The sequence below is a fragment of the Eucyclogobius newberryi genome, unplaced genomic scaffold, assembly GCF_026437365.1.
Source record: "Eucyclogobius newberryi isolate DKJ021-1_F unplaced genomic scaffold, fEucNew1.0.hap1 SCAF_5, whole genome shotgun sequence".
Lineage (NCBI taxonomy): Eukaryota > Metazoa > Chordata > Actinopteri > Gobiiformes > Gobiidae > Eucyclogobius > Eucyclogobius newberryi.
Window position 1 is genome coordinate 19,800,917 of NW_027316167.1, and position 13,499 is coordinate 19,814,415.

The window sequence follows — 13,499 nt, forward strand, 5'->3', positions numbered from 1 at the left end:
TAATGAATGACTGTGAATGTTCGTCTGTGTCTCTGTGTTCACCCTGCGACGAGCTGGCCCCTGTCCAGGGTGAGCCCCGCCTAAGGCCCAAAGTCACCCTCATGTGAACAAGCAGTAAAAAATGAATTTATATAAATTACATTTTTAATTTGTCCCAATGACCAAACAGTTCTGTGAACATACTTGATGAGATGCAAAACTGCTACATATTGAAATGTTTCTAAAGCCCTTATTTAACATTCTTGCATTATTCTTACTTTTAAGCGGCTTAACATGAAATAAAAAACATACTTGATAGGTACCTGCATAATATTTACAAAGAAATGGGATCATGTATTTTAAAAGTCACCTTGCTGTTGAAGGGGAAATGGTGGCAGGCTTATATCACAAATCACTGTCAGATTTGGCAGCCTTAAAAACATTCTGCATCTTCATGTGCACATAAAACCAGCAAACTAAATATTACAGTGATGAATAAAAAGGCGAGATGAGTGCAAAGAAGATACAGATGACGTAATAGTGATAGTTTTTCAGTACAAATGTTATGTATTTCTCAAATGAATATAGAATAATAATGTTTTAATCATCTTTTTTTTTTCTTCAGATTTTGTTTGCTGTGGCCATGAATATATAAACTCCTCGACTTCTCTTTGCTGTGTGGACAATGACGGATATCCCAAAATACACCCTGCTGGAAATGCCACAATGACATTACAGTGCTGTGGGTCAAAGGTCATACCTCAGGATGAAGGATGCTGTAACGGGATTGGCTACGATCCTCAACGCCACGTATGTGCTGACCGACCCACACCAGGTCTAGGCACGGAGGTGAGCCGGCAGATGGAGAGCCGCGGCGCGGTCAAATAATCTAACCCTAACCCTAACCCTAACCCGCGCAGTTTCAGGGACCGCGGCATTTCCCTTATAGCCTCAGGGCTAACCCTAACCCTAAACTTAACCCTAACCCTAACCTTAACCCTAACCTTAACCCTAACCCTAAACTTAACCCTAAACTTAACCCTAACCCTAACCCTAAACTTAACCCTAACCTTAACCCTAACCCTAAACTTAACCCTAACCTTAACCCTAACCCTAAACTTAACCCTAACCTTAACCCTAACCCTAAACTTAACCCTAACCTTAACCCTAAACTTAACCCTAACCTTAACCCTAACCTTAACCCTAACCCTAACCTTAACCCTAACCTTAACCCTAACCTTAACCATAACCTTAACCCTAACCCTAACCCTAACCCTAACCCTAACCTTAACCCTAACCCTAACCCTAACCTTAACCTTAACCCTAACCTTAACCCTAACCCTAACCCTAACCTTAACCTTAACCCTAACCCTAACCCTAACCTTAACCTTAACCCTAACCTTAACCCTAACCTTAACCCTAACCTTAACCTTAACCCTAACCTTAACCCTAACCCTAACCCTAACCCTAACCCTAACCTTAACCCTAACCTTAACCTTAACCTTAACCCTAACCCTAACCTTAACCTTAACCCTAACCCTAACCTTAACCCTAACCCTAACCTTAACCCTAACCCTAACATTAACCCTAACCTTAACCCTAACCCTAACCCTAACCCTAACCCTAACCCTAACCTTAACCCTAACCCTAACCCTAACCCTAACCTTAACCTTAACCCTAACCTTAACATTAACCCTAACCTTAACCCTAACCCTAACCTTAACCTTAACCTTAACCTTAACCTTAACCTTAACCTTAACCTTAACCCTAACCTTAACCCTAACCCTAACCCTAACCTTAACCCTAACCTTAACCCTAACCCTAACCCTAACCTTAACCTTAACCCTAACCCTAACCCTAACCTTAACCTTAACCCTAACCTTAACCCAAACCTTAACCCTAACCTTAACCCTAACCTTAACCCTAACCTTAACCTTAACCCTAACCTTAACCCTAACCTTAACCTTAACCCTAACCTTAACCCTAACCTTAACCCTAACCTTAACCTTAACCCTAACCTTAACCCGGCGCGGTCTAAAACGGCGCTAAAACGCGGTCAAATAGCAGCGCAGTTTCAGGAGCCGCGGCGCGCGGCCGGCAGACAAATAACATGGCAGTTTTGTTTCCTACATGTTTTATTTATTTATTTTAGTAGCACTGTTTTTTGTGTGCTGCAGTACACTGCAGTACACTGCAGTACACACTGCAGTACACAGGCAAAGTCACTCTTGAATAAGAGATTTTAGTTTTTTGTTCTTTTTTACCTCGTCAAATAAGGTTAATAGATAAATAAATGACTTTACGTAAATAAATGACTTTACGGCATTCCGATATATGTTTAGCTTTACTCTATTATTTTTGTATCTTAACTTACTTTGTTATCGTTTTGAATCATTGTAAATCAGAATACAGTTATAGCTGGGGAAAAAATTCTAAACTAGATCAAGTACATTTAAAGTTTGGTTTGCTTTTTGTATTTTTGTCAAATTGTCACATCAGTAGTTGGAGACTTGACAAACGTCCATTAATCAGACAGGGTCATATGGTGTTTGTGTGTCCTTTTGTCAGCAGGAGATGGACTAACATTAACACACACACACGCACACACACACATGCACACGCACACACGCACACGTACTTGGACAAAGGGTAGGAACTCTCATTACCTCTAATGATGTCATTACGGGCATCTCAAACATGCTGCGCACTTGCTTTATTGTGCATATAGATAAATACATGTAGTTTTTTTTAGGGCTGTCGTCAACTGATTCTTGGTCAACTAAAATCATGACCTGTGCATTAATTAGCCGACTTTATGGAGTGGGACAAAAACTCTAACTATTAAATATCTCTATGATCTCACCATGATGACAAAGTGCACAAACTCATGGAGATCACACAATAACAACTATGAATACAGAAAGTGCCAGAAATCAAATAAATGAATTGGTTGACTAATGAGACTTTTGGTCGACTAAGTGACCAAATGCTTAAAGTCCTAGTGTTTTTAAATGTTTAAGCTTAACGTGTAAATGACTGTGTTTCGCTCTTGTTCTTGTGTACAGCGGCAGTGTCTCCAGGGTGCGATATGTCCCATAGTTGCTGCCTCCACTGCGTACTGTGGCTCCTGTGACCTTGATCCATCTGCAACCACCTGCACATGGGCGCTGTCTCCACATAGTGTCCCTCACACAATGAACACCAACAACACAATCAGTCAAACCGAGTTCAATGAGGACCTTTACTCATACAAAATAGCAAATGACCACAACAACTTGACATATGATGTCCAGCAGTTTCAAGCAGGCCTTTGTGCGTCTCATGAGGAAGTGGTTTACAGCGGCGACGCCAAACAATTCTCTTTCACAGGTAAGGCATCAACCACATTATATTTTGAGTGAGGTCGTAGTTATTTTATTACTTGGTTTACGGATTTTTTTATGAAATATATTGCACAGACGGGCGAAATATAAATATAATTTATTATATTTATATAAATTATTAATTTATTACAATTTCAAAAGATGTTTTCTTCCGGGTTTGCCCAAAACGCACCACAGGAGGAGAGGGGGGGAGACGCGCCGCGCAGGAGCGTGTAGCAGTAGATTTAGCGTGTTTTAGACAGACAGAACTGACGCTTAAGTGTCCACCCTCCCCCACCCACCCAGTCACGGCAAAACGCGCTGGAGAAAATGTGGTAAACGGGTTTAAAATGTGTATTTGCGATATAAAGACGCGCAGCAGACAGAGAGATGGACGCGCGCGCTCTCCCCGGGACTGCGCGCAGGGACAGAGCAGCTCGGAGCAGCCTCGTCAGACTTCCGCAGGAGTTTGGCGAGAAATTGCTTCACGCGTGCTTATCTTTTGACTTAATACTGCTTTTTACATTTAATTTAATGCTATTTTGCGTTGTCGGCGGTACTTTATAATTTTTTTTTTATAAAAATTAGTTTTATTTATATTGTAGAAATCAATAATCTAAGTGCGGCTGATCCGTAAACCAAGTAAAAAAATAACTAAGGCCTGAGTTAAATTAATTTTGAATCATCTTTTGTGTTGGAATGTAACTGGCTTTCCCTGGCCTTCAGTGTTATTTTGTCCTATAAACAGAGGACAGCGCATGTGACAGTAAAGTGTAATGTTCTGTTAATGCGCAGACTGGATGAGTGGCTTTATGCAATATGTTGTGTATGATATCATTAGAAACTCAAGCTATTGATATACATATATGCAAGTGAAAATGGTGTTATTATCATGCCATTACGCCAATTAGTATGTGGGTTGTGAAGAATCACTAATACTCAACATGGCCATCTGGAAAATGCACTTATAGAACTGCTAACCTGCAGAAGCCATCCCGCACATATATACTGCTCTGTTAGTGTGACAGTCACTGGATTCAGCTGGCTTTTGAGACAGATGTCCATCCATACAATCACATGTGCACACAGAGACAGCTGCTGCAGTGTACCTTAATAGCTGTTATGTGGTGATTCCCTTTGCTTTACATCCATATGCCATTAAATTTAGCTATGGTCATTCTGGTGTAGTTTTATTCAGACTTCACTACTCATCCCATACCAGTGCTGTGTCCATGTGCTTTTATGAGTGATGGCCCTGCTTATATATAGGCTTGCTTATATTTTCCTATAACTTCCTATGTGTGTTTAGTCATGGGGTGGTTAGGATGAGAATTTCTAGGTGATGCTGTGACACCATCTGGGCTGAAGAGCATAAAGCTGTCACCACCCACCATACACCAGATGTTTCTGGTGCACACACATGAAGGCACACACAGGCGCTTTCTGTTCTTAGATCCACATGCATCAGTATATAATATGCAGCTAAGAAAGCTAATCTATAATTTACACTTTGACACATCTGTACATCTTTGTAATTGTCAAGCCGGTATTTACAAACACATTTTGATACTTGTGCCCCACCTTGTGCATTGTGTGTTTATCACTATGGAGTAAAGGGTCCCAGACTGGTGGTTAAAACATGGTTTCGTTTACTGCAGCAGTCCCTGAGCCCTCTTAAAAGTAAAGCACACATGTGTGAGATTGTCTACTAGCACATCTGTATGGGAAAAGGCCCACCAGAGAGATGGTAACAGCCAACAGCTTCGGCCATTCACTTCACATCACACCGGTGAACATTGCATACATTTTATATGGGATACATTTTACTACATAGTATATGTAAATACAATGCAATATATATTGTATATGTATATACAATATAATATATGTGTGATGTGCAGATCCTTAATGTTCTCCAACTTGCCCATCCTTCTAATTTTTTTAAAATGTGATTGCTGTGTATTTTACCCAATAACTTGTTTTGGTGCCATAACCTCATGTAATTTATGTAACTGTTTTTTTTGTCTCAAAGACATTGCTCTGGAGCCCTTCACCACCTACGAGTACCGAGTCAGGGGTTGGAACAGTTTTGGCCGCGGGTCCAGTGATACCATAACTGTGACTACACTTGAAGACAAACCGTGGGGTGTGGCACCGCCCCATTGGATCCACGTAAATGACAGAGATGACATCATCCACTTGCACTGGCAAGCTCCAGCTCGGCCCAATGGTGCACTGCAGTAACAATCACACATCCCTTTACAGTCCAATTCACTCACTAAGTGTATGTCATATCATTATTTAACAGGAGAGATCACTCACTATGTTATATTACGTGATGGACAAGAACGTTACCGCGGTGATGAGACAAGCTTTACTGATGTAAGGGGAATTGGGCCCTTTCAAGAGTACAGTTACCAGCTGCGGGCCTGTAACCTGGCCGGGTGTGCTGACAGTCTGCAGGTACTATCTGTGTTGTATGATATATATATGTAATTATGATATAAGTATACATATTATACAATTATACACATGTACTATATGTAAACCAACATGAAAAAAGAGAGGGTTGTATGGTACTTATATTTAATATTTCATTTTCACTTTTACTATTCATATGTATAATCAGATTACTTAAACAGTTGCTGCATCTCACTTGCTACTCTTTGCATACTAATACTTAGTAAAGAAGACAAAAATAAAATAACTTAAATACTTCAAGGTTTACATAATGCAACATCTTCTATGGGCATATGTATTTCTTTAAGCTTGATCGAGTGAGAAGAAGAATTACTTTCTTACTTACTATTGATGTATATTTACTAATGAAATACCAATAATAATTCCAGTGATATTTCCTTGTGATTATTCCATTTCTAATATCTGCTATGATACTGGCATATAGTTACACTGTTACAGAACACAACAACCCTTTCTCTGCCCTATATTACATCCATAATTGTTCTTTAATTAGATTTGAATTGATGAATAGATGATCATTATTTTTGATTCCAGATCCTGTCCCCACACACACAGACATACTCATGATTTTCCTGGTAGTTATTACAGCCTGGATTTAAAAGTTATTTTACTCCCCTTTTCTTAATTTGAAGATTTTAATTTAGCTTTGAATGTGATCTTAATAACGCCACATAAAAACTATACAATATTTCCCCACAAAAACACCCCATTCATGCTGAGATTGGAGTTGAATTACTTTGTACACCAGTGAAAATTGGCCAAACAGTCCCAATTATGGGATAAGTTGGGCTAACCCAATACACCACTCCAATTACCTGGCATCAGCCCCCTTTGCACACACGGCCACCAAAACACAAGCACACAGCCACACACCTGCTGTGACAACAGAAGGTACTGATCTAATATGGTTGGTCACTTAGAGTGGAAGGAAGAGCAATTGGCCCGCCACTGTCTGAATGTGGTAGTCCCATTTTCTCTGCTATTTGTTTCCTTTCTTTCTCAATGCTACACTGTCCCCATTCTAACTTTTCATCAGTGTATGTTTTATCCTCAATTTAATCTAACTGCATCAATTGCAAACCTCTTTAATGTTATTGTAAAAATAAGATTATTCTTTCCAATTTTAAATAAGACAACCAGATTTAAATTCTACACATATCCATGATATTCTGTTTCAGTCATTTAAACCATTTTTCTCTAGACTCGCAAATGTCAGACCTCATCTCCATGTCTCTACCTTTGATTATTCCTCACGTTTGTGTCACTGTGTGTGTGTGTGTGTGTGTGTGTGTATGGATGGGTGTTGTCTAAGTTGTAGTTGCACTGTTCTAATTGCATTGCACTGGGTAGGACAGGTGGGGGAAGTGCTAGTGACAGTCTATTAAGGCAGGATATCCCTGTTGCCATTAGCAGCAGATTGCCCTGTGATTCTGTGATCTCACATTCACCCAGCATTCACAGGACTCCTCCGATACAACACTGGGAATCAACAATCACTTCATCTGCACTGTACGACACTGTACTTCCTTTCCTTTCTTTTTAGTGCTGATATAGATGTATTTTCTCAATGAAAATGTAGCAAGGTGATAGCTATACTTTTGCACATAGTGTAATTCTTAAATATGTTTTTTTAATAACTCAACTAAATACATTTACAATTTGAGAAATGCCACCTTGCATTTAAGTCCGGTTGTTTATAAGGTGGCAATAACTGTAATTTCCTTCATGAATAATCACAGCAAAAATCCATCTGTTTTGTTCATCTTTTATAGTCTGTTAAATATGTGAAACTCTTCTCATTTTATATGATGTTAAATGTGTCCTTTTGTCTGTTCTGTATTTCTGCCTTCATGGCGGTGAGTAGGTGAGTGCGGTGACGGTGCAGGGGGTCCCTGAAGGAGTGCATCCTCCGGTGGTCACAGCCTTGAACTCAACCTCGCTCCTTGTGACTTGGACCCAGCCCTCTCATCCCAATGGGGCCATACAGCGCTACCACCTGAACCAGACCAGTGTGGGAACCATACTAACCCACACCGATGGGGACACAAATTATACTGTCACTGGTAAGTAACAATACATTTTCATTTCATGTTCTTAAGATAATGAATTCTATACTAATTGTATTGGATATTTTGTTGTGTTGACACTAGAGGTGGGCAATATGCGGAGCTAATAATGTTGCCAATATTGTTTTGAAGATATGTGAAATTTAAATATCAAATATGTTGTTGATTGTAAAAAAAAGGAGAAAAAAATACAGATATGTAAATCTTCAAATAAAGCAACATTTTTGCACTTTTGTGATTAATTTAATTTCGCATTTGTCTGATAATAGAACCTTAACAAATACGTTTAAAGATGTTCTGTTGGCTTGACATAATATCAACTGAATATTGTTACTCAAATACTAAACCAAAAAAAATTATTAAGTTATTCAATATATTGTCAATATATTGAATAACTTGGGTCAATTAGGGGTGGGTGATATTTGTCAATATCACCCACCCCTAATTGACACCTGACTTACCTTGTGTTATTGATGTACCATATTCACACAAACAACAACAATGTGAAAAAGACTGACATTGTAACCCAGTGCCAGTGTCCTTACAAAACCCTTGTAAATGAAGGTTGTATCCACGCAGCAAAGCAGAGGGCCCCGCTGCATCATGATTGTGTCAGGAGAGGGTGATTTGTGGGTCGTAGTTTTTCTAACTTAACTTGGTGCAGTGTTATTGGCCTGTTGCCATCTTCTGCTAAGCACATATACACATGCTGCTGCGTGAAGCATTGTAGAATGAACAATAATCACTTCCCATACAGTGCCAATGAAACACAAGCCAGTGAGATATCTGCACAAGTTTTATTTTGGTGTTATGAGAGTTAATAAATGTACTATATGATTGTTGAAGGGTCAGTTATGGGCTAGTCAAAATCATAAACTTTGGTGGGGATTCAAATTATGATTTAGGTTTTCTGTAAATGCAAATTTACAAGGCACATCAAAATACTTTAATTAACCGTCAACAAGTTTAATACTGAATTATGCCACTGTTAGAGGATGTATTTGCAACATTAAAACTTAAATAAATATATATATATATATATATATATATATATATATATATATATATATATATATATATATATGTATGTATATATATATAGGAGGCATGTGCACACAAACATGTCGGTTTATATATATATGTATATATACATTTTTTTTTTTTTTAATAATTCTAAATTTAATTCTATCCATATGCATACATTAACCTTTAGAAGGATTATTTTTAATTTGTAATAATGCCGTTTCTAAAGCTCAGGTTCACGTTCCTTCTCTGCTCTTCTCTGTCTTGGACTAAGACCAGGCTTCAGCTTTGCCAGTCGCCAATAGACTATTCCCAAGGCACTTGTGGTTGGCTTTTATGGTCAGGAGGCATGTGCACACAAACATGTCGGTTTAAATGTGGAGGCATGAGAAAGAGAAACCATGCCAAATGTAGATGGTAATGTACTGTCGTACTGTGCAGCCCCCTGTGCCAGTCCCCTGGAGAGGCTCATTGAGCCAAAACCACGACTGGAGCCCCTCTCACCCTTTATATGCACTCACTCACTCACTCCATCACACTTTTCTGTGGCACTCACTTAGTTGCTCTTCATTCAGTCTCTGAATTACAGCGTTTTGAAATGTAACAAGACACAAGAATAAATATATATAATCCTCATGTCTGAGTCAAACATCAGCCAACCACTTGAGGAAAAACTGATTCTCAAGTTTGAGAAGTCAAACCACAGCTTCAATTAGTGCTCAGACTGTTACTTGACATAATGTGCATTTTTATTTGTTCACTGAAACTGCAGGTTTTTGGAGGGTGATCCAATCTATGACAAAATTGTATTTTCCTTACAAACCAATATGCTAGCAAAACATCTTTGATGGAGGCAGTAAGTCATAAAATGTGTTTTTAATTGGAAATAGTTCATCAGAGTTGTCTAGGCCTTATACATAATATTCACTTGTGTTGTTTTCACCAGCTACTGCTCATGAGTGCCTGAAGAAATGTAGCAAATAGAGTTTTATTAATAGCAATTCTCCCTGTTCTGTGAAGTGGCACTTCATAGAAAGAATTAAGCACTACTACTGTAGAGGCACCCCTTGTGAATCGATATTAAGTATTGCTATCATTAGCTCACAATGAATTATTGCCTGCAATTATATAGATTATGGCATTAATCATGTGTTTAATTGGTCTTTTGTAGGCTCATTATTAATTCAGAAGAGCGGGGAATAGAGTATGTTCTTTTATTTATTAATGCATAGCCCACTAGTCTCTGTTGTGAGTGCGCTGTGATATGGGCAGAAGCATGTATACGACATGGGAGACACAGGAGGAAAGCAGGACAACAACCATGGTCATTTATCTTTCTTACTTAAGCCATTCATTTGTCTTTCTTGATAGGAAGAGATTTTCGTAGATGATAAATCAAGGGATTACAATCTAAAAGTCTAAATATCAGTATGTATCAATATACACACTTAAAGGTTAATTTAAAAAGAAAAGTAAAGCTGTGATGTCATTAGATTCCCCACTCTCATGCTGTGTTATGTTTGTTAAAACTATCAAAGTCTTTCTTGCGCAGTTGGCCTCTTTCCCAAAGTAGGTATCAAATGTGCGACCTGTCAGTATAGACTTTTGGCTTGAATGTATGTGCTCTCATCTCTTCCCAGTGTATAGGCTGTGTGCCTAAACTTGATCTCATTGTTCCATCCCAGACGCGCTCTGCATTAGGGAGCCACAGACAGGAAGTCAAACTCTTAATTATTTAGGAGAGGTGTTATCAAAGCTCTCTGCTCTCTCTCTCCCACCTTCGCTTTCTTTCTAACATTTTAACTCAATCGATTATCTTTTTCTCATTCTACAAATCAAACTTGGGTTTTGTTTTTCTTTCAGCAATAATTTTTACATCACATTTTGACCTTTCATTCCTTCACTCAGGTCTGCTCCTTTAGTTTATTCGCAGCTCAAATTCCATCCCCCGGTTTTCCCACATTTGCTCGTCACTCGTTGTTCTCCCAGCCCTCCCTATGCGCTGTATCTGGTGACTGTCATTGTATTGTGGCCTGGACCCATCATCCTATCATATTCTCTAATACAAACAGGGATGGCAACCTGTCAATAAAATGGCATTTGAAATTATGTTTTCCAACATCAAACTTCAGAGCATGATTCCCTTTTTTAACTTGTGTTTTACCTCGCACCAATCACAACTCTTGCCTTTCTCTGCAAAAGTTACATTGAGGAGTATGTAACAGATAGTTTGAAATGGTCAATATTTTATCACCACAAACCACAATTACAATCATTATATCGTCCACTGTATGGTCAGGAATCACACAAGCACAATTACTTATTAGTTTGTACGACCAATTGTAACTAACTCCTGTGATTCTCACACACTAGCACTGACCTGCACAGACAGTGGCTGTGCTTCTTTAGCAGAACAACACTGCCCTCTTTAGGTGGCCTGTTCAGGATAGTTTTAGGACGTTAAACTTCAAGTGTATCACAAGTTCAATTAGTCTTGATTTATTTTCAGTAATTAGCTGTAAAATGCATTCAAACTAGTTGTTGTGGTGTGTTTGTTTTTAACTACAGGGTGCATTTGTATAACGTATTTCTTTTTTACTTTGAAAGTTTTATTTGCTCAGCATTTTTGCCAGTTGCATAATAATGTGATGTAAAATTTGGCATGTATTTTATTTCTTTAATAAACCTTGCAGTTCTTTGTCCAGCCTGACTCTTTGCCCCTGCACATGTGTAGTGTGTGTTGTGAGGGTCAATTTGCTCAGTGTTGTAACAAACGACATGCAGCCTGTCATTTCCTATGCGTGAGTGCCCACACACCTACACACTTGCTTTGTTGCACAGTTAAATGGTGTAACTGAGTCCTTACGCTTCATCCCAATAGGACTTCAGTATGGCTGGCAGATTTCTTTTATTTAAGCCAAGCGCCAGGCAACATTGTGAGGCCGTTTGGGTATGCGCACATACACACATTGATCAGAGGACGGGTTAAGTGTGGGGGGCTGCAGTGCATGGTAAGCAGGGGACAGAGACGTGGGGAAACAGTGAAGCGCTCTACTGCGTGTTACACTCACACATAGACCCTGCCATATGTGGCCAGCGCCGGGAGGGTCGGCACGCTGCACAAAAACACTACGGGTTCTGCCTATCTGTCTCACACCTTCACAGTATCAGGGCAATTACTCATTTCTTTCAAGTAAAAACAGATGAATCAAAATAGCAGGTATCACTTACATGGATTTTATTTATGTGTTCATGTTTTGTATACAGTATTGTCCTTTTTAGGTCAAAAACATGTTGCAATGAGGACATATAAATCTGACCTAAATCTTTCTTGAGGTGAGGCCATAATTAATAAACCACATTATTCAAAATATTTAGATGCATTACACACGAATAATGCCCATCAGTTGTTATTTATTCACACTCAATATCATTAAAAATGGTCTATCTAATGCACAAATCCAGAATATATGCAATATATAATGTTGCGTCAAAGCCTGTTGTCGCTTCCATTTGATATAAAGTCATATGAGGTTTTTCATTTTCATCATAATATGATTTGTAAGCTGTTGTGCGCTGTCAGATAAGTGAATGGCCATTAAACATCTTGTCAAGATCCATGACAACATGAAACATTTGCATCAATCTTTCATCGTGATCTACTCCCTTCACCGACCCGGGCAGAAAATATATGTAAAGTCGAAAGGTTTAGAATAACCAGGACGGAGGTCTAACTCTGTTTGGATAACAATTTTAGCCTGGTGTATATTTCACCATGAAAGGTTCAGTGGGCGACAAAAAAGATTTCCTTGTGGTCGCAGTTAAAGAGCCCACTTCAGTCCGCTCTGAGATTTCTTTTAAACTGTATAGCAGGTAGCTATAAATAAATCATGTCTGGACGCTGTAGCCTAAACGCATAGCGAGGTATCATAATTATCATAGATCAAAAGCTGATGACATTACAGCGTTAGACCGGTCCTATCCCATGTCAGTTCCGCGGGTGCCCATCTTTACGTTGTTTCATTATTGAGTTATGGCATGCATAATTTAACACCGACAGATATGGATCCATCCGTTGAGAGTGTTGAAAGAACAGAGGAAAAGAGAGTGGAGTAGAGGAAAAAAACAGAAACATAGACCAAAAAGCTTCTGAGGCTCTTGAGTACTCTTGCATGTATTTTTGTGTTTTTAATTGCATATAAAATTTCACTTTGACTGTATATCTGTCTTTGTTAGTTTGAATTGAAACTAAATGTTGTTGCTCATATATTTGATTGTGTGTAGGTTTGCAGCCGTACACTAAGTACACCTTTGTGCTGGTGGCTTGCACAGCAGTGGGATGTGGAGCCAGCTCACCTTCTACAGGATGCACCTTTCAAGCTGCCCCTGATGGTACACGCACGCTTTAAATATATTTGCTTATTTCTCCCTTTATTATGCAATTGTCATAATTAATATATTACTGTATAACGCATTTATTCTGACTTCATCAGCAGTCGTTTGTAATTTCCTACATCGTCCTATTCTTTCCCTGTGCTGCAAAAAGTCCCTCCATGACCTTTGTTAATATCATACACCTTTTTCTCAC

The 13,499-nt window shown here is 38.9% G+C and overlaps 1 protein-coding gene across 1 annotated transcript in view; it reads left to right on the plus strand.

The window, feature by feature from the left end:
- Nucleotides 1-13,499, plus strand: part of ush2a (Usher syndrome 2A (autosomal recessive, mild)) — a 117,565-nt gene that overhangs the window by 77,530 nt on the left and 26,536 nt on the right. Inside the window, exons 62-67 of the mRNA XM_072464874.1 lie at nucleotides 605-828; nucleotides 3,045-3,348; nucleotides 5,374-5,571; nucleotides 5,650-5,804; nucleotides 7,687-7,885; nucleotides 13,196-13,303. Of these exons, the coding sequence (XP_072320975.1) occupies nucleotides 605-828; nucleotides 3,045-3,348; nucleotides 5,374-5,571; nucleotides 5,650-5,804; nucleotides 7,687-7,885; nucleotides 13,196-13,303 (1,188 nt within the window). The remainder of the gene's footprint in view (nucleotides 1-604; nucleotides 829-3,044; nucleotides 3,349-5,373; nucleotides 5,572-5,649; nucleotides 5,805-7,686; nucleotides 7,886-13,195; nucleotides 13,304-13,499) is intronic.